The sequence below is a fragment of the Amblyomma americanum genome, chromosome 4, assembly GCF_052857255.1.
Source record: "Amblyomma americanum isolate KBUSLIRL-KWMA chromosome 4, ASM5285725v1, whole genome shotgun sequence".
Taxonomy (NCBI): Eukaryota; Metazoa; Arthropoda; class Arachnida; order Ixodida; family Ixodidae; genus Amblyomma; species Amblyomma americanum.
In genome coordinates, this window is record NC_135500.1 from 105,092,592 (window position 1) to 105,114,331 (window position 21,740).

Here is a 21,740-nt window from a genome sequence, read left to right on the forward strand (position 1 = left end):
CCACCTACGGGTTAACTTGCCGCCTATTGAGGGCAATGATAGCGGAGCTTTATTATAACCTCGGCTAATATCTATCGCATAAGTGCAGTGTGGCAGTGGAAGCAGAAGTGTAATACAGAATACTTTTGGCCCGCAATATACTCATGTGGAGGCGACTACAGAAGAAAAAGTGTATTGAGGTTAACACAGAAACCGCCCTCTACTAAAGTTCCTCATGGGCAGACGTTAAAAATTAAGCATACGTTAGGTGTTAAGCAAAAAATCCTGCGGGCAGGGCGCAAGCCTACATGACTAGATTAAAGCGTCTCAAATATAAGGCTCACCAAAAAAATCTGGGAGGCTTGAACGACAGCTCGTGATCTATCGTGCGTCCTTATTCTGCCGTTAAAGAAAAATATTTGCGAGTAGGAGCCATGACAATTAAGTTGAAAGTGGAATATATATCGTTCCCACTGTACGAACTACAATGGCAGCTTTATTATGAATGTTGGCTACCTCCAGTGTCCGCTGGCAAAGTCCCTCCATGCTTCTGATTAAAAAAGCAGCGGCAGTTCGAGCATAAATTTTTCTCACATTGCAACATTTCAAGAAAATATTTTCAGAGAGGGGCTCGTTAGCGGTGTCGCTTGATTTTCAGCCTTCACGAGTTCATCTATTAATAAAAGGTAACGCGATTTCCTGATGGAGGTTTCATTGCTGTGATTTCTTCCTTGCAGATCAGAAGTATAAGACACTGGCCTTCCAACCTCACACTATCCCCAAATCTTAAATTCATTAACTGCAGGCCCAAGGTTGATCACAGTCACCAAGAAATTTATAAAATGCTTGGTTCCAAAACTCCGCTGGTGTCCAGATTGATGTAATATAATTTATTCAATCCGTATTTACGCTGGGAATTCAAAAGTTTAGTCAAAATTTGTGTACTACATTGTCATAATGCATAAATTTGGAGGGGTTACGTATAATCTTGACTATTTATTTTCCACAAAAACAATTATTGCAGCGACTGCGGTACCAGCAACTTCAGCGTCAGCTTGGCCTACAATGCGATCTTTTACTCCAGGAGCAGAGATCACTTCAACAGCAGGCAAGACAGCACTCCTGTGCTCGCTACAGCTCTTACTATTCCTAAATATTCTCAATTTATTTCCTCGCTTTTTTCTATACTGCATGGAAACAAGATGGCCTGACAGAAGCTCAAAGCTTGAGAATTTAATAGAAACGCATAATCCACGAGGGTATGAATAATTTAAAAAAAATCATAAGTTTCAACAAACCAGTGAAGTAATGAGTATACTTAAATTTAGGCCAAAGTAGCAAGACTGCGGTGGCCATATTTAATGCACGTGGCGATGCAGGTGTATGAGGGGCCACGTCCGCTAAATCGAATAGCCAGGCGCACTCTGTACTGCGCAAGCTAGATAGATAATCATTCACAACCTGGCGGCAGTGATGGAAATACAGGGTCCCCGCCAGACATAAATTTAGAGTGCGAAGAACGAAAAGAACGATAGGGGCAAAGTAAAAGTACGCACATATATAAGGAGAAGTTATATACAAAGAAGTTCGTATAATTTCACGGATATCGGTGTCCAAGCGTTTCTATGTCCAAGAGCTAACGAGAGTGCTAGTGGTGACTCCGAGGCCCTGCTTGAGGGATACGTGGAGCTGTAGCTTGCAGAAGACGACCCGCTAATAATGTTCCGTCTTGTTGGTGCGAAAGTTGTTGAAAGTGGTGGTAATACAAAAGGGTCTTATTTTGTGTATGGTATGCATAGAGGGCTATAGGGCTGCTGTAATGCAGAGAGAACTATTTTCTGTGTACGCGGGCGTTATTTATCCGCCGGTAGTAACGGAGCGAGCTTCCTGAACAGCTCGACGCTGGAGCATCGATGCTTGCTGTATCTCGGCCATTGGGGGCAGAAGGTCGGAGGATCCGGTATCAGCAATAATGTGAAGTCGGTGGCCGCATTTATTGAATGTTGCGATGAGGATGGTAGAGGGGTTGCGTACGCTCAGCAAGGTAGCTAGGTGCATCCCGTAGAGCCCTAAATTTCATCTGAATGTTAACGCTGCTAGTGGAGCTACGGTTCCAAGCGTCAGTGGAGAGGAGGCTGAAGAGAAACACTGCTGCTCTAAAAGAGTTCATGCTCTTGAAGCTGCTCTTATACATAGAGATGTTACTGCGTGTATTACAGTGATGTATCTTCTATGTCCCGTGATACATTTGGCTGAACGCTCTGCGACGCTGTAGACTCTCGGTTGTGCTTGACGGCACAAAAATGAATCTACTTATTAGACCAGACCCTTCAATAAGTCTCGTTCCATCAAAGAAGAGATTTGAATTGTTGCATAACATTGATTAACGGAAAATATTTCTGGCACCGAAGGAGAAACAGTAAGTAAACAAATAACAAATACTATAAAAAAATGCTCAAGACAGTTTTACGCCTGAAAAATAAATCTAATGCTATCAACTAAAGGCAAACTGCACAATCTGGGGGCAGAAGCGTACTGATGAGCTTTCAGGCAGGTTGGGCCACGAAGTAAGTCGCATTTGAATTTTGCACGCATGCACAACGTGCATAGCTCGTGTGTGAATAAATGTATACTTCTAGTTTTATCTGTGCGGGCTGTGTCTAAACATCGTGCGTTTTATTAGAAAAGGTGTGTTTTTTTCGAGTTGTGCTATTAAATCTGCTCGATTTCATACGCCTTCTCAGTTATGTTCTTTGAAAGTGTTTTGTTCTAACAGCTGGCCGAGAAGAACCGCATGAAAATTTGACGACATATTGCATTTGAGATTTTCAATTGAACTTTTATTCCAACTGAATACCGAGCTCACTGCCCAGTTTTCAGAACTGACGTTTTTTCTACATTTCATTGGCATCCAATGAACGTATTTTGCTTTAGAAGAATAGTGAACCACGGTATTCGATCTATTGTGTTCGTCGCATGCTGAGCCGATGTTAACCACGTGATTTAAGCTTCTGTAAGGTGTCTTCGGTCAACTGGGAAAAGTAAGCAGCGACTAACTGGTGGAATGAGATGCCAGACCAGAAGAGTCTGTTGCCGGGTAAGTTAGCTTTGCATTATATAAAAGAAGTGGGCGAAAAACTTGTATAAGGACCGAGAAGAAACACAAACGACGACTGACAAGCCCTACTACCGACGGTTTAATGGGGATTGACACACGGCATATGTAGCAAAAAATACGAGCATGCGCAAGAGAGTGGAGGCAAGCACGTCAAACAACCGCGTTATGATATGGAAAAAGCAAATTCAGATAGCCACATTCAGCAGTATTATTCTGCAAGGAAGCATCACTCGCGCAGCGATCAGATTACCTTGTAATATGGAAGGCTTATTATATGGAAGGCATATTAAATATATGATGTATGTAGTCCAGACTGCATGCAAGTTGAAGTGTCGCGTTGTTATCTCTGAGCAAAAATTGAGGCATTTCGCAGGCAGTTTCTAAACGTTCTGATGTTTGCCGAAAACTGTGTCTCCAAGCCCGTTCATTATACTGAAATTCGTTTTTTAACGCCTTTTCGTTTTGCATTGCGCTGCCTACCTAGAGCTCCCTTTGGCCCCGGTGCCAACCTCACCATTATCCTTGTGCGGTGAAAAAGAGTTCGAATGTTCAGGCAGCCGCCAGTGCATCCCTTTGTCCAAAGTGTGCGATTTCAAGGAAGACTGTTCTAATGGCGCTGACGAATCCACATGTGGTACGTGTACGCTTCATTTGCATGCTTGAAACCACACCAGCCTAGTAACAAGGAGTCCGGCATGGAACTGATTTCTGGAAGTAGCACTTATTTGGTGAGATTATTCCGTTGAAAGAATTTCATTGATTAAGTCTTCAGCCAACGAAGGCAGTACTATCTTTCGTCACGCGGCAAAAATAAATGTAAATAACTACCAAAGGACTATCAAAGATAGTAGAAGCTTCTCCCCAGAAACTGTCATCACACCACATTGTTTTCACTGGAGAACTAAAAAGCGGCTTCTTGAGGAAATGTGCATGGGCGGCCATGGTGAACACTGCAGGGCTCCTATAAGGCTAATGCAAGAGCTTCGGGGGAGCCCCATATGACAGCATACTCCTGATCTGCACCAAAGCTTATCCTGTGCCTATGTGCGCCTGTGCACCTGTGAGCAGGAAAGACGTGTAGATAAATGTACCTGTCCAGCTAGCTTTGGAAAAGGCAAAAAAGAAGGGAACAAAAATGTGGCTACGGTGTCTCATAGTGCTCCTTTAAAACACTAGGCAATTCTCAAACCGCTTGTAAAGAAAAGCGCAGTAAAATGGTTATCTGCACGCTTTTGTGGTTGTTGAGGCAATGATTGCTTTCTATTTAAGAAAAGGCGCCAGTGATGCATGCTTGCACTGGAAACTCATGCGATAAGTGCTGGTCTGTCAGAAAGCTATACAGGTGCGCGAACTGTTGGCGCCTTCGTGCGTTGCTGGAAGGGGAGCGAAATTATCAGGTTGGAAGCTATTGCTTTCATCCCTTTGCCTAAAGAAAGGCGTATAAAGTTAACAATTTTTTTTATCGCAGTCTCCCGGAAAGCATCGCTATTATATATTGTGAATTGTATAAACTACCACCACCTCTTGATGCAACCTATTGAGGAAATTTGTTAGCGTGGACAATAACAACAAATAAAATTGTGTCCTGTCTGCACCACCTACGGGTCAAAGGGCCACCTATTGAGGGCAATGATAGCGGAGCTTTATTATAACCTCTGCTAATATCTATCGTTGTAGTGTAGTGCGGCAGAGGAAGCAGAAGTGTAATACAGAATACTTTTGTCCCGCAATATACTCATGTGGAGGCGACTACAGAGGAAAATGTGTACTGAGGTTAACACAGAAACCGCCCTCTACTAATGTTCCTCATGGGCAGATGTTAAAAATTAAGCAGATGTAAAGTGTTAAGCAAAAATTCTGCCGGGCAGGGCGCATGCCTACATGACTAGATTAAAGCATCTGGGATATAAGGCTAAAGATAGTAGACGCATCTCCCCAGAAACTCTCATCACACCACATACTTTCACTGGAGTGATGGGAGGCTTGAACGACAGCTCGTGATCTATCGTGTGTCCTTATTCTGCCGTTAACGAAAAATATATGAGTAGGAGCCATCACAGTTAAGTTGTAAGTGGAATATATCGTTCCTAGTGTACGAACTACAATGGCAGCTTTATTATGAATGTTGGCTACCTCCAGTGTCCGCTGGCAAAGTCCCTCCATGCTTCTGATTAAAAAAGCAGCGGCAGTTCGAGCATAAATTTTTCTCACATTGCAACATTTCAAGAAAATATTTTCAGAGAGGGGCTCGTTAGCGGTGTCGCTTGATTTTCAGCCTTCACGAGTTCATCTATTAATAAAAGGTAACGCGATTTCCTGATGGAGGTTTCATTGCTGTGATTTCTTCCTTGCAGATCAGAAGTATAAGACACTGGCCTTCCAACCTCACACTATCCCCAAATCTTAAATTCATTAACTGCAGGCCCAAGGTTGATCACAGTCACCAAGAAATTTATAAAATGCTTGGTTCCAAAACTCCGCTGGTGTCCAGATTGATGTAATATAATTTATTCAATCCGTATTTACGCTGGGAATTCAAAAGTTTAGTCAAAATTTGTGTACTACATTGTCATAATGCATAAATTTGGAGGGGTTACGTATAATCTTGACTATTTATTTTCCACAAAAACAATTATTGCAGCGACTGCGGAACCAGCAACTTCAGCGTCAGCTTGGCCTACAACGCGATCTTTTACTCCAGGAGCAGAGGTCACTTCAACAGCAGGCAAGACAGCACTCCTGTTCTCGCTGCAGCTCTTACTATTCCTAAATATTCTCAATTTAGTTCCTCGCTTTTTCCCTATACTGCATGGAAACAAGATGGCCTGACAGAAGCTCAACTCTTGAGAATTTAATAGGAACGCATAATCCAAGAGGGTATGAATAATAAAAAAAACACAAGTTTCAACAAACCAGTGAAGTAATGAGTATATTTAAATTTAGGCCAACGTAGCAAGACTGCGGTGGCCATATTTTATGCACGTGGCGATGCAGGTGTATCAGAGGCCACGTCCGCTAAATTGAATAGCCGGGCGCACTCTGTACTGCGTAAGCTAGATAATCATTCACAACCTGGCGGCAGTGATGGAACTACAGGGTCGCTGCTAGACACAAATTTAGAGTGCGAAGAATGAAAAGAACGATAGGGGCAAAGTAAAAGTACGCACATATATAAGGAGAAGTTATATACAAAGAAGTTCGTATAATTTCACGGATATCGGTGTCCAAGCGTTTCTATGTCCAAGAGCTAACGAGAGTGCTAGTGGTGACTCCGGAGGCCCTGCTTGAGGGAGGCGCGGAGCTGTAGCTTGCAGAAGACGACCCGCTAATAATGTTCTGTCTTGTTGGTGCGAAAGTTGTTGAAAGTGGTGGTAATACAAAAGGGTCTTACTTTGTGTATGGTATGCATAGAGGGCTATATGGCTGCTGTAATGCAGAGAGAACTATTTTCTGTGTACGCGGGCGTTATTTATCCACCGGTAGTAACGGAGCGAGCTTCCTGAACTGCTCGACGCTGGAGCATCGATGCTTGCTGTATCTCGGCCATTGGAGGCAGAAGGTCGGATGATCCGGTATCAGCAATAATGTGAAGTCGGTGGCCGCATTTATTGAATGTTGCGATGAGGATGGTAGAGGGGTTGCGTACGCTCAGCAAGGTAGCTATGTGCGTTCCGTACTGCGAGATCTCTACATTTCATCCAAATGTTAACGCTAGCGGTGGCGCTACGATTCCAAGCGTCAGTGGACAGGAGGCCGAAGAGAAACACTGCTGCACTAAAGGAGTTCATCCTCTTGAAGCTTCTCTTATACCTAGAGATGTTACAGCTTGATGTTAGATGATGTCAGTGATGTTACAGTGATGGATCTTCGATGTCCCGCGATACTTTAGGCTCAACGCTCTGCGACGCTGTAGGCTCACGGTGGGGCTTGACGGAACAAAAATGATTCTACTTATTAGACGAGGCCCTTCAATAAGTATAGCTAAGCACTGGCTGGTAACAGGAGCTGATTTCGCCTCGAGACCGGCGTTTAAACTAACGTTTACAATGGCAGTATGAAATATTCTTGGGAGTACTGAAATGCAACACTGAAGTTTCAAATGAACGCTGTCACCTTTTCGCGCACTTGTGCGAGTGATCCCAGACACCCTTAGAGCGTGTGGGGACAGCGGTCTCGGTCCCAAAGAAGATTCGCTCGACTCAGCGTGGCAAGCTCATCCGGAGAGCAGCTACCAAGTGACAGGGGGGGGGGGGGGGGGGTTGTCGTTTGATGGCCAGTTTTCACCGGTCGCACCGAAGATTCACAAACAAAACAATCTTTATACAGTAAGCAGACGGTAGAAAGGATTTTATAATCACCGTACGAGCAAATACAAAGTGATTTACAATAAAACGCAAGTCGATCAATGTAAAACTTGGGAGAGATTACAATACAACCAAAACGTTGCACCTAAAGTGCATTAACACAAGCCAGGGGCTAACTGTCCAATGAAAACAATTTCTTCATTGGGCACTGACACAGTCCGATGACCGGGGGATCACGACAGAGGCGTGCCAAAGACTGGCGCACGCTGCCTGTTGGTCCGTTGCTGGGCGGGTGGTATTGACCCGGGAGTTGTGCGGGCGCGCTTCTCCGCAGCTTAAACGGTGCCACAGGTTGACAGACAGTGTTCAACGCCTTTCATATATAGGCGTGCTCCGCGCCTGTTCGTTCATCGCACCATGGTAGGGGAGCACATACCGTATCACCGGTACAATTTCCTTGTCAATCTCCCCCGGAGCGCGTGTCCCAATTGGTCAGGCGTGGAGACCTTTCGCAGAACCTTTGACTTCGTTCTTTCGACTCAGTGTCGCCGGGCCGCGAGCGAAGTGGAGGGGGCATCACTCAGCACGTTCAATTCTGCGCTCTACCCGTCGGCAACGAGTCGCATATTCTTCAACCTTCACGGTTTTTCGACGGCGTGCGCGGACATGTTTCCTTTGGCGCCGCGCCGGCGAGTGTAGTGGAGAGGGTAGCAACACACACAAGGTTAGGCGCTCTTCGGGGTTCTTTGTGTGTGTTACGGGGTTCAGAAATGCGACATGAAGCGCGCCTTATTGACAATTTGCTTCAGCACATTCCTACTGTAGTCACTAGAAAAGTTTGCAGTATTGGCATATAAATTACTCTTGCTAACAGTAGATAGATTTCTCCATAATATTTTGGTAGAAGCAGGGAATAGTTGATAAGAGTATTACACTACTGAGGACTTTGCCCACTGTATTTATTCACCACCATACATCACTCTGAACTTTTTCTCGGCAATGGTCAACTGTCATCTGGAACTAATCAAACGAATTATAGAAATGATATTTTATTCATGAAATAAAGCAAGCCATTAGATAATAACCAATTACAGTTGGTAGAGGAGTACAGCGCTGCACGAGAAGAGGAGAAAACTTACGAGACACTTTGGCAACTAGTGTTGAGAGGCGAATGCCGACCAATTTATGATAATTTTTCCTATGCCGTGACGACTTCTGGTGTATGTGACGTCACACCGTTCCCGTGGATATATCGATACCCAAATTATACATCTTTCGGGGATATTTATTATTAATTACGCTTGATTACGCATTTTCCCATCTAATTTGACACAAATCTGATGTTTTCCTAACCATTCTCTGACAACTTTCACTATGCCATGACGACTTCCGGTGAATGTGACTTGACACCGTTCCCGTGGCTATATCGATACCCAAATTATACATCTTTCGCGGATATTAAGTATTAATTACCCTTAATTACACATTTTCTTTCTAATTTGACACAAATTCGACGTTTCTCCGACCATTTTGTGACAATTTTCACTATGCCGTGACAACTTCCGGTGGATGTGACTTCACACCGTTGCCGTGGTTGTATTGACGCGTACGCTATTTCGAGGCAATTTTGACATTGTTTACAATAATTAAAAAACTAATTATTCCCCAGCCATCAAACGTGGCTTCTAGGTTATTTTTTTCCTCCTCTATCCGAAGCAACCATCCGTTTTCTTCTATGCTTTTCAGTACCTCAGTTAACACGTGCTACTTACTCTGTTGACGGACGAACGACTGTATGAGCCATTAAAGGTGTTCGCCTTAAAAATTGACGAACACGATGAGCCTACACAGCGAGCTTTTTGCAAGAACGGCTGCACTGAGGAAGGTTCAGGAATGCATGCGCGCGCGAACAGGCATGAGGGTTGAAACAAAGTGCGCGCTGATCAGGCTTGTTCGCTAAAGAGTTTTGCAAAAAAAAATGAAACTCTTAATCGTGCGACAATAAATATGCGTTTCTGACGCATTTCTTCATCCTGCCTTAAAAATGATATGGCTGTAAAGGTTCACGTTGACGGGTGTTCCGGCTACTGTCTATAATTATAATCTCCTGAAATTTCGTCTTGTTATCAAAGTCATATCGATCAATCCAAAAAAGCAGGAGCACAGGACTTTCTTTTTAATTGAATGGTCCTGCCAGCAGATGTAAAAGATGACATACACAGCACGCAATCCACGTGTGAAAAAAAAAGACACCTGACTTTTCTTCGGGAGGATATCTTTTTACTTCCTCAAATGCGCCCGCACAAGCACATAAGTTTGTTCGAAGCAGAAAACATTAAAGCCCTGCCGCACTTCCAGCTGTGCGCGAACTTGAGCACTTCTTACTTTAAAACTAGGATGCTTGTAGCCATTCTTGACCCTGTTAACATTTTATTTGCAGCATACTGCTGCTTCTCCACAGGAACGTGCGCCGCTAATAGCATGGTGAATGAGGCTAAGCACGGAGAATGCACTCACCGTGAAGAAAATATAATCACGAGTTGCAAAGTGCACATACTACTGTTCACCAAAGCAGCGGCTAGCCAGTAGCCATTTATATTCGGGGCCGAAAAATGGCATCCTTCGGCACCATCGGCCCGAAACCAAGAATGCTGAATCAGGTCAAAGCAATGAATACAAAGATATGAAACCGCCCCTCGGACTTCATCCATCTGCACCTCCAGCATGGTACAATTACAAATAGAACCTAGATGCTGTATTTGTTTTTCGAAACCATTTTCGATGTTGGTATTGTTCCAGAAAACCTTCGGATTACGGGTGAGGTTCATTCCGAGGCGACAAAAGAATTTTCGACCACCCCACTATCAAGATCTGCAATTCAATGTCCATGGGAACACTTCAACTGCCGAGATGGTGGCATCTGTTTTACAGTTGTGGTGCTCTGCGATGGTGTTCGAAGTTGCCCCAATTCTCATGACGAAAAGTGCGGTTTTGGATCACCTCATAAGAGCCTTACACGGAGATTTTGCTGCCTAAATATTTCTAAAATCTAGCTGCATTACTGATGATTACAAAAGCGTGCTTTTACCGCCGCTATACTTTTTATATTAGTTCGAACGCACAAAATTTCAGAAAGCTGTATTCTGGAATTCGAAACAATGCACATTACGTCTATTTGGCGGGAGATAGCATATGAAATAAAAACTGGAGCGCTTTAAACCAGGTTGAAGGCTCTGGAAGTGTATGCGATGTTATGTACAGTAATATTGTAACTTTTCGCTTGAACCTTCCCACAAAAAAAGAGGCGCTTGTCAATGCAATGTGAAAATCGCACATTCACGCCTCCCTTTTTTTGTTGAGGCAGCCTTCGCAGTTGGGCGAATTTTTTTTTCCGCAAAGCGCTCGCTACTCAGAACACGACATGAAAATTTGTATGCAAGCTACACATTGTGATGATGTTTTGTAGCGAATTAGAGATACTGGGCATTAAACCGTTATGGCCAAGTTCACGCCAGCGGCTGAAAATTGAACGCGAGGAGAATGGATGTGTTGAGGAAACTGCTGGCAGAAAAAAAAGAGTAAGGTAATATTCTCTGGGCTTTTCCTATAGACATGTTATTTTGCCCTATGTAAATCTCACACTAGCAGCTTGGCTTATATTTTTCTCATTGTCGCAATCCAGAGAAAAACCTGAAGAACTCTTTCGGAAAATTTTCCAGAGTATCAAAAGACAGAAAACGCTTGTCAACACTTGCTAAACATTATCAGATTAGAGATTAGTCTTGCCTTGTTTCTTCGAGTGTCGAGATGTCTCCATAGTGATCGCGCATCTTGAAATAATGATAGTTGTGATAACGTAGTTTAGCGCCTTCATTCTGTTTATAACCAAGTCGCAGCTTCTAAGACATACCCTGTGTCAGATTCCCGCTCTACGATAGCTTTTCTCCGGCATGCAGTGCTACTCGTGCACCTTTCACTACCCTCGAGATGGTTTTACACAGTGAAATATATTCGCGCTTACTGACGACGACAGGGAGGACACGAACAACACGACAGAGCTGCTTGTGCTCCCTACTCTGTCGTCGTTATAGAAATGAAAACTTTTTTCGCAGTCCTGAATCCACCAGCCTGCCAAAATATCTAGCTTTCAGAAGAACAGCCGTAGGCGTGGTAAATGGACGCATCATGCTCAGTCCCGATAGAATTCCGAACCGCCAGGAGATGTAGTACATTGCACTCTGGTTTTCACTTCTCGTATTTGTTTTCTAAACTTTGAAGCGTGCATACTACAATTTAGGATGTGTCATGTTTGTTGAACCCAATACCTTGTTTACGTGTCGGCGTTAGGATTTGAGGCAATTCATTGTGATTAATTTTTTCACCGTCCTCATTCGAATAAATTTAGCACGTAAACATAAAGGACCGGCTCGTACACATGCTATAAATAGACCGCCCTCTTGCTGAGTTCGCTCAGAAGTCACATAAACAATTTAAAATAAGCAATAATTTTTAACTCTCAAATTTTATAGCTACCCCATGCGCGTCTAAATTAGTCTCAAGTAAAGGCTAAATACCTTTTCCCTTTTGCAGAACGTTCTTCAACGTTATTTGTTGCGACCATCACCGTAGCGGTTTTCGTCGCCGTCTTCCTGGCCGTGATGCTCACTGATGTCTTCGTCAGACGACGACGAGTCGCTAAGTGAGTGAACTCTAAGCAGTACTGTGTCGCATATAGGATAAGTGCTATTGCCAAAAAAGCCAGTTTTAATTTGGTCATTAAATGAACATCTTTCTAATTTTCTGCTTAGAGTTATGTAAGCATCTTTAACAAAGTTCTGTTTATCCTCTCGGATAAATAGCGCATTGGTAAAGATGTTTACATAACTTTTCGTTTAAAAGATTTCCAGTTAGCTTAACAGCTTAACTCCTGAAGTTCAATGAAGGCAATATAATTTCGACACTCTTCGAACCCGACCACGGCGGCTGCGTTTTTATGGGGGAAAAACGCTAAGGCGCCAGTGTGCTGTGTGATGTCAGTGCAGGTTAAACATCCCCAGGTGGTCGAAATTACTCCGGAGCCCTCCACCACGGCACCTCTGACTTCCTTTCTTCTTTCACTCCCTCCTTTACCCTTCCCTTACGGCGCGGTTCAGGTGTCCAACGATATATGAGACAGATACTGCGCCATTTCCTTTCCCCCCAAAACCAATTATTATTATTATTATTATTATTATTATTATTATTATTATATTATTATTATTATTATTATTATTATTCTTTCACTCCCTCCTTTCTCTCTTCCCTTACGGCGCGGTTCAGGTGTCCAACGTATATGAGACAGATACTGCACCATTTCCTTTCCCTAAAAAGCAATTATTCTTATTAATTATTTATTATTCAAGTTGAAGTGCGACTACAAAATTTCAAAAGGAAGACGAGAGTCTTTTGTGCAGTATGAGGGCTTAATTCCGGTGCAGAATAAATTTATAGAATAGGTAATTTTGAACACGGGTTAACACAGTAGACATATTTCACAACTGCTTTCTGCTACACAGAGGCGTCTGAGAATGAAGTAGGTTATCGCGAGTGCTAAGAGCATACATTCTCGTTTTGCTTTCACTCTTCAATGCCCTAAACTCCACTTGTCATAAAGATATTTATCACTGCGGATATAGCGCTGTAGATTATTTTAGAAAATAGGGTCAAGAGTTTGTTGTATTGTCTCCTCTACGCCCCATTTATTTTCGCGTACTGGCTTCAGTAAGTGTCTGCGTATTGATTTTAATAAAGATGAAAACAATCATTTCCAGTGCAGTAGGAAAAATTCTTTTTATTTTACTGCAGGGACTCAGCAGCGTTTTTTTCTAACCCGTCATACGACGCCTCGACAGAAGATACAAGTGAGTGCACACCTTATGGCGATTTATTGGTCACGTAAGGCGTTTAGCCCGTTAATGATTGGTGGTGTTCGTTTGTGTCGTTGAGAACCTGTCCGAGTTCAGTATTTCGGTTGGTGCTTAAACTGAGCAGCAGATACAAGGGCTGACACCATACTTACACACAAATTTTAGGAGAAGTTACCAAGATTTCAGCAATAAACAAGCGATCGGATTCGTGCCGAAGCAGTTCAGGTCATGTATTCCGTACACGCAGAGAAAATGTTATTAGTAATATATCTTAAACATAAACTCTTAGAGTAATTAGGAAAAAATTGCTAGTCAGCACCGCTAGGCCTTCTGATCTTTCGGGCTTAAATGGGAGCAGCGTCGTTTCTGTAGCAAGGAATCATGCACAAGAGTCATGCATTAGAGTGGCGGGTGTTTCAACATGACAACAAGCTAAAGTGGGAACTCTGTTGTGTATGTCGAAAATAGGCAAGCTTCGATTCCCCTGCCAACATAATGTGCAAAGGAAATTAAAACGTTTGCTGACTGAGAAAGTGACAATAAATAGTAGGCGTTCTTGGGTAACGAAAACACGTTTTCAGAAAAATCACTAGCTGCATGTAATTGCTGTCTCTGTCAGCTGCAGAAAGTAAAGAAGCGTGCGCGCTTTCCTTAGGTTATGCCCGTTGTGGTAAAACCCTGCAAGAAAATTCTTCAAAATTGATATTTTCAGAGAGCTGCAATACTTGTTCTCGTTGTTCAGCAATAGGGCAATGCGTCAACTTTAAATCATTCTATGCACCGTGGCCGAGTGACCTTATTCTGCGCTCTAAGAAACAAAAGGTATTAAGCCCGATCGTTAAAGAACCCTGCATGTTTTACTGCGGCAGCAGCAATAGTGGCACTTGGCAAAATGGCCCGCGTTCTTCAGTGAGCCTCGGTGTCTGATACCTCCACCTCCAGAAGCGCCACCTAAGAGAATCTCCTCCGCCACATTTCCTTAGCTAGGGGCCTCCCTTTAAACACTTCGTCACACTCAAACTACCTTACATCACCTCTGACCAATAACGTCCTCCATGGGAGCCATCCACCATACTTCTACCAAACTCCAAGCCCCTCAAGCGCCTGCCACCACCGATACACTCACCGTCACCCTGCACAATGCTTCCACCCACTTGCAGGCCCGTTAGCAGGGAAACGAAAGACCGACAGCAAAGTGTAATTCGGGGACGAAGTGAGAAAGCCAGTTGCCTTTTAGAAGCACTGTCCACCAACCGCCTCTCTACGCCAGCCCCAAGGCAAGGTGCTGCCAGCTGCACATCGACCTCCTTGACCCACGTCTGCTCCCTAATTCAACTCCTTCATCCGCCAGCGCCACCCACCGCCCACCTTCGTCCGCATTCACCCACCAGCAAAATTTAGTCACGATGTGTAATATCAATTGAAGTAGAAAAATAATTAGAACAAAACCATCAAAGTAGTCATCGAGGCTAAGTCCAACTCTTATTGCAGCTTTCTCGCATCAGGAATCATGGTCGTCTTGTCAGCTATTCTTATAAACGATGCAGCCATTTTTTTTTTAGTGTGAGCTATGAGAGTGTTTTCGCGGGAAGGGAAGACTTGGGTTTCCCTTCTGTTTCAGCACGCATGGCTTTACGGATTGGATAAAGTAGTGTTTGTAAAATGAGGTAATGACTTAAGAGTGGGACTCTTCATTCATCTTAGTCTGTCAAACTGTAATTCAGTGACTGACTCTTCAAAGCTATGATTTGTGTTGGTTAAATTGGCGTTTTACATATCTTTCCGTAGGATTGTGAATGAGAAGTTCTGAACTGAAAAAAAAGAAAGAGAAATCCGGTGATTACTCCCTATTGAACAGTTTTGCGTAACAATCGAGATATCATGAATGGGTTTAGTTGAGATTAAACAAGTCTTCGAAAAAGCGCCTTGGAAGCCGAAGGGAATGCATGCCAGGCTATCTTGAAGGAATCAGTACGTTAGTCATTGTGCAGTGTATGAACACCGTTTTTTGAAAGGCCTAGATAGCCATCGTACTCAGAAATTCTAGAAAAACGCATCTTTTAAATTCGATTCATTTCAGTTTTCTATCGCATTCTTTACAAAGACACAAAAATGCGAGCGCAGGCAACAGAACACTGCTGATTAGCAGCTTGATGAAGGTTGCTGCCCCTAAATTTTACAGGTTGAAGAGCATTAGCATACAGCTTTTCAAAGAAACAGTTATACATGACTGGAGAAAAAGCAGAAAAGATCACTTATACATGTGATGTATAGTCACGCTCATTGGACACAATCAAGCCTACTATTTTTCATTGGCGTACAAGGGGACATATTACAAGCAATAAGACACAACTAGTAACACGAATGGACATACATTGGCGCATATGTACGCACTGATATGCTACTCAAGCACTTGACATGCCATGTCAAAGGGGAGCTGTTTATGAATGCAATTTTTTGCGAATTGTAGGACTGCATGATAACTCTCAATATACCCGCAAATCCCTCCTCGGGACGCTTGTAGGTTTCAACTTTTGGTTGCCAAAACGCACCCCACTGGTTTTCTGTGGCAGTCTCAACTAATCGCTGCGAGCGCAGGACGTACTTTAAAAGGAAGACTTTGTTGCGCACTTGAAGGCTAGACAGTTGCCATTAATATGTGCTTAAAGCAGTACCTTACAGTATTCCATTATTGCCTAACAATTAAATCTAATGTACAAGAGAAAGAGAGTTGGACCTTTGCGGTAACGCAGAACCACTCTTCAGAATAAAAGCAAAAAGCAAAATATAAAAATAACAAAAACATGGACATATAAGGGGTTTCGATTAATGCAATATCTACACATTTCCTTGCAAATATCACAAAAAGATTTAGCCGGTCTGAAGGTTAGTGCAGGCGGTTGGTATTCAGAGATTCAAAATATTAACCGGGTAGTTATATATCGTATTTGCTTAAAAAAGTTCTCGATGAGTTGCAAGAAACTCAGAACTGTTTCACTGACAACACACGCAATATGCACCGCAGCCAATGCACCAGTAAACTAGAACCAAAATGCCGGGGCTCTGTTATTCTTGCCTGCAAGGAATTAAATAGCCGTTAATAAATTCGGGTGCATAGTGTGAAGAAAAATTTGAATTTTTTAGAGCGTTACGGCGCTGTTTGAGCGCCTGTTGTAAAAGATTGGCATTTCTTGCACAATGAATGAAAAAATCACTAAGAAATTTTATGCAAAAATTTATGAGAGAAACCACATTACCCATACATTTGGAGGATTTGAGGTGCTTTGGTATTAAACTTTATCAGTGTCCAGGAATCTGACGCTGTCTTCATTATATGTTGAAAAGTGTTGCAGTCCTACTCTGATATGCGTATTACCATCCTGCTAATTTTTTTTTTAACATATGCTTTCCCAAACAGCTATCCCGACAATTATGCAATGGAACGGCATCCAACTGAAGCAGGTACAACTGTACTTTTTGTTTGTTTGTATATTTATTATTTCAATGCTTGAGACATTGTAGAGGGATAAACATGGCGGTAGAAATCACAAACAGAACAGCACACGAGAAAAGTATGAAAACTTGAATAAATCTGTCGATCCTATCGAGGGGTCTGGGAACTCGGATGGTGATAGCTAGTATATGTTTGACGCTAAAGGAGAGTTTGGTCGAGGTTAAAGTGCTACAGTTCAGTCCAAAAGCAAGAAAATAAATTGTAAGCGTTGTTTTTTTGTTCGCACTTCGAGAGACTGAGCGCCATTAGCCTTAACTAATTTACATCGTCAGTCATACAGAGAGAATTTTGGGCTAATAAACTTTACAGCTTTTCTATCAATTCTTTCGAGGCCGATAATATTGAGTTAGTAAAATGGCCCGAAATAAGGGACGTATTCAATTTTTTTTGTCTATTTAGTAGAAAGTAATCAAGAAAGTTTGCGGTGGAGGGGGAGTTTATTTTTCTATCTTAAAAATATAGCGTTGCATGTTATAAAAACATCGATGTTTTTTATATGTCAATTCTCCAATAAAATATTGTTGAATTAAACATCAAAGCGTTTAGATTTGGTCTCCGGCTCCAGTGGCGCAGAACGTGTCATACAGGTAAAAGAGAGCGGAGGTTTTTTCTAGAAAATGACTCTGAAATAGGTTACACTGCTTGCCGAAGATCCACAAGATCAGTAGCAATGTGGAAATGGGTGGAAAGATATTCATAAGCTTAACGATGCAGCCCACGCTCATTGCGTCCCGTATATTCGACTCCGTGATATTCGACTCCGCTACGGTTACCCACCTGGGTCCAATAAGCGCTCAGCAGTTAGCGATCTCTGGTGACTTGATGTGAGTGTTCCAGATGATAGTGAGAAATAACCTGCTTCTCGACGCTTCGATATCATTCTTTACTTTTTCCGCCGCTGCTTCCTCTCCGCGAAGACTGCCGTCTTCGTAGACGCCAAGATTTTTAGTCCACAAAGTGTAGCGCCACGTGGCGTAAAAACGATCACCTAAACCGCTGTCCCAATTTCACGATAACGCGCAGATGTACTTTTCTACCAATTCACATGCTTACTATTCTTATTTTTATTACGCGAGAGCAGTCAGGGTCCCTTTCAGAGGAAAACACTACAGCGTCGTCTTCGCTGGCAGTGGCGCGGCGTCGTGAGCAAAAAATCCCCCAAGAAATCTCCAGAGGCGACCTTGTGAGAGAACTGTAATCTGCCCAGCATGCCAGGAGGGAACCTGCCACTGTATTCTGAGCAAACTCACCACCTTAGCATGTGCCAGTTAAGGTAAAGTTTCATCGCGAGAAGTGGCTCGGAAAGTGCTACCCGGGTCTCGCAAGCCTCACCGGCGGCTCTATTCGAAACGGTCACGTGCCTGGGCAGTGACACATCGCTTAACCGCAGCACCACTACTCCAGGACTGGTACGAGGAGTCCCGCTGATCTGTGTTTAAAGTAGACAATGAGCGATTCCGCATATAGAGGCAATTACTTATTAGCGTCATCGCGTCATAAACTTCAGGTGGAGCTTAAGTTTCCCTTCCTGTTTTTATCTTTTTCAGATTTCAGTCACTACCACGGCACAGTAATAAACCCTCAGAATTCATTTACTTTCTCGCTATACTGCTAATCGCGACCCACAATGTGGACTCTAGGAGTCCTTGCCACTAATGTTGCCATGTTCAATTTTCCTCCATAGGGCTCTTCAACTGACGGACAAGACCTCGTCAAGAACCCTGGGGAATTATAAGCGACAGGCACAGTTTCATGGCCTACTGCGCGCCGTTGTAACCAAGAGGTTTATATTATTTCCAATAGCTGTAATGTATATTGCATGTCATATATGTACTAGTTGTGTGATGAGATTTCAGGCCCGGAAATAAATTTTTAAACTGGTCTAATGCCGGACGATAGAGAATTTTATGAACTGCTGCAGTGTACTTTTCTTCCGGGCACACCTGTACAAGCACCCATTGCCGATGTCGAACTTTGTTTCTGTTGCTCTTTTTTATTTACTCCGGCATTATTTTTGCTTTGTTGTGCATTTTCCAACGGTTCAAAATTCTACTATGAACTCTGCTTTGTTCTTGCTTGTGTATTTGCCGTATGTGCTGCGTCCTTGCTGCTTGTTTTGTTACGACACTATATAGAGTCATGAACAAAAATTCGCGCGATCGGAATTCACGAAAACACAAATGATTGCTGCGCACTCAAGCAAAGAAAGGATAGAAGCATAAAGGAACTTGTTGGCTCCATTCGCTGGAACAAACATCAAATTGCCGATCAGCGAGGCAACAGAGGCAAAATTTCTTTTCTTCAAACCTGGACGCCGTAACGTTTTCGCCATGACTGCACCTTGCACCAATGTGTGTTTTTCCCTTTAGATTCCTCCTGTGTCTCATCATTTTTCTCTTGCATTTCGCGATGAATTTTACTACTTGCTCCTCTTGCGCTTATGCAATTTTTTTCCTCGTTACCCAAATCCATTCCGTGCCCTGTAATGTATCTTGAATAAAACATTAAAGCGAAAAATGACACTGCTTATATTCCAAGCCCTGCAGAGCTTTGCGACTAGACACCAGGACACCAGTACGTATTTTTCAATTTTTGTCGTGAACAAATATGTGGCTAAAAGTGAAAGCAATCATGCCTGCAAGGGAAAAAACAAAAAATATTGCATCTTTGGTCTCATGCCTTGTGTATATAGTTATAACGAGATTTGCAATGTATTTAATTTCCATCTGGGCAGGAACCGGGGTGAAAACAAGGATTTTAACCGAATAAACGGTTATTTCCAGCTGCCTTGTGACAAAAGTGAAGCTGCTTGTGATGCCGCGTTACGCTTCCTGTTGTGCTCTCGAATGAAAACGGGCTTGGCTGCTAGTCTATACCGTACCGCACGCAATGACATATTCAATTTTCAAGTTTTCACCCCTATTTGTAGTCTAAGCGGTGCTAATATGTGCCTAAAAGTTCAGCTGTTCTCCTGATCCTAAACTATCGGTGCTACTGAACAACTGCCCTTTTTTTCTTGACAGATCATTTTCTTCTGAACTTCCAGGTGTCACTTTCAACCTTAGCAAAACAAAGAAGGAATATGTCAGTTTGTAACGGAAGCACTCTCATATTTATCAGGCAAACCTAAACGTACTTTTTTCTCATCTCTCCTATCTTCCATGTTGCGCAACCAACTCTCGCAAGTTCTAGAAAATTATTAAACCCTCACGCTCTAAGCCTCTAACTTTACATGAGGACAACCTTGTCCGAAACACGAATCAAGCAACGCTCATAATAACTTTTTTCCTCAGTTTTTGCAACCAAACCCGACGCGACTTACCAGAATTCCCAGCTCTCGGTCACACAGTTGTGCAACCGATTGTAGTTTATGCTAACGGCATTATGAAACTCATTGAATCGTTGAAACTTACATTTGAAGCTAAAAATTGTAAGCTAAACGTGCAATCACGTCTCTCTCCGTCTGAAGATGTAGTATCGGCAGCTGCACAGGCTCAGCGCATGCGGCGAGCAGCAATAACGAATGAAGCTGGCCGAGCGGATTTCAGACTTTAATGCTGTTGCATTCTCAAGACGCTATGAAATTGTGTACTCTTAAGTTTTTTCCTCTTTAACTTCTCTTTCATCTCATTCCTTACGGTGCTGTTAGAGTCTCCGGCGAAAGTGACAGTTAGTGCGTCTTTCCTCTCCCCAAATTCAAGTCCAGCAAGCAGAGGCGAGAATTTTCGACGGCCCCACATCGCTACGCTGCTGACATCTAAGAAAGGCCCTTGCGTACAGTGGTCACTGCAAAAATATATACCGACATTGCGCCCTGAAAAAGCACCGCACAATGGCAGGAAGTGTGTATACGCCATTGTGGGTAGGTGGCGTGATCCAGTTCGCCACCGAAAGCGTAGCGACCCAGGTTGACATAGGTATATCCATTTACGGGGGTCCTGTGCACATCATGACATGATGGCCAGTGATCGTTGTAACCGGGATATGGGCGAAAAAGGGCGCAAGAAGTCTGCCCCAAAGCCAGTCGGGTCGGGAAAGGCACACGTGGGGAGGACAACGGGCCACTCGGCGAGTCGGAACCGGCGCACGTGCATTGAAGCACTCTAAGCTGACTTTCGCAGCCTGCGATCGCAAAAAAGGTCGCGGAAGGATGCCGATGGTTTATCTCATTGAAGTTGGCTAACTTTATCGTCACTCCTGAGATTTCGGCAAATCCCTGCAGGGACACCACCGGTCGCAACAAGCGGCTAGCTCTCGATGGTGGCAACGTGACAACCCTCTGTTATATAGATCTCGCGCCCAGGCAGCACATCAGTCAGGGATCTCCCACGCTTGGCTCGAATACGCCGCACGAGGTAAAGGGCAATGGTATGGGCCACAGTGGTGACAGAGGAGTTTCGACGCCACGCTTGTTATTTTTGTTCGACATGCAACTGTTAAAACCACTTCTGTGCCGGACCAGTTGCGAGGTGTAGCCAGCGTGCAGAATGCCGATGACATCACCCTATGGACCACGCAGGGCAGCATAGGAGACATCGCAAACAGCCTGAAAACAGCGGCGACGATAGTACACCGCTACGCCCTTCGCTGCGTTCTTCAATGTTCTCTTCATAAGCCGAAATTTGTGCACCTCCATCTCTCGCCAAGGTGCACAATTCAAATTTTTCTTTCTCTTGACATTGGTTCCATACGTGGAAATGATGAGGTACGGGTATACAGACTCTAAACCTACAAACACAGACGGCCATACACTGCATTGGCCAAACTCAAGAGGGTGGGGGACTAGGTGGGCCGGATGGTCCGCCGGGTATCCAACAGACGCGGGGGGTTACGAACTAAGGATGCCTTGCGTCTGGCAAACTCCTTAATGGCCGCTCAATTTCTCTGTTCGATTCCTTATATCCACCTACGGAAACAAG

At 43.5% G+C, this 21,740-nt stretch overlaps 1 protein-coding gene across 1 annotated transcript in view; it reads left to right on the forward strand.

The window, feature by feature from the left end:
- The window catches only part of LOC144130292 (MAM and LDL-receptor class A domain-containing protein 1-like), a 171,004-nt gene extending 151,671 nt beyond the window's left edge, over positions 1–19,333 (forward strand). The window contains exons 25-31 of the mRNA XM_077664244.1: positions 1,004–1,087; positions 3,582–3,731; positions 5,739–5,822; positions 11,992–12,100; positions 13,246–13,301; positions 16,726–16,769; positions 18,506–19,333. Coding sequence (XP_077520370.1) covers positions 1,004–1,087; positions 3,582–3,731; positions 5,739–5,822; positions 11,992–12,100; positions 13,246–13,301; positions 16,726–16,769; positions 18,506–18,556 — 578 coding nt within the window. The 3' untranslated portion in view covers positions 18,557–19,333. The remainder of the gene's footprint in view (positions 1–1,003; positions 1,088–3,581; positions 3,732–5,738; positions 5,823–11,991; positions 12,101–13,245; positions 13,302–16,725; positions 16,770–18,505) is intronic.
- The last annotated feature ends 2,407 nt before the right edge of the window (positions 19,334–21,740 follow it).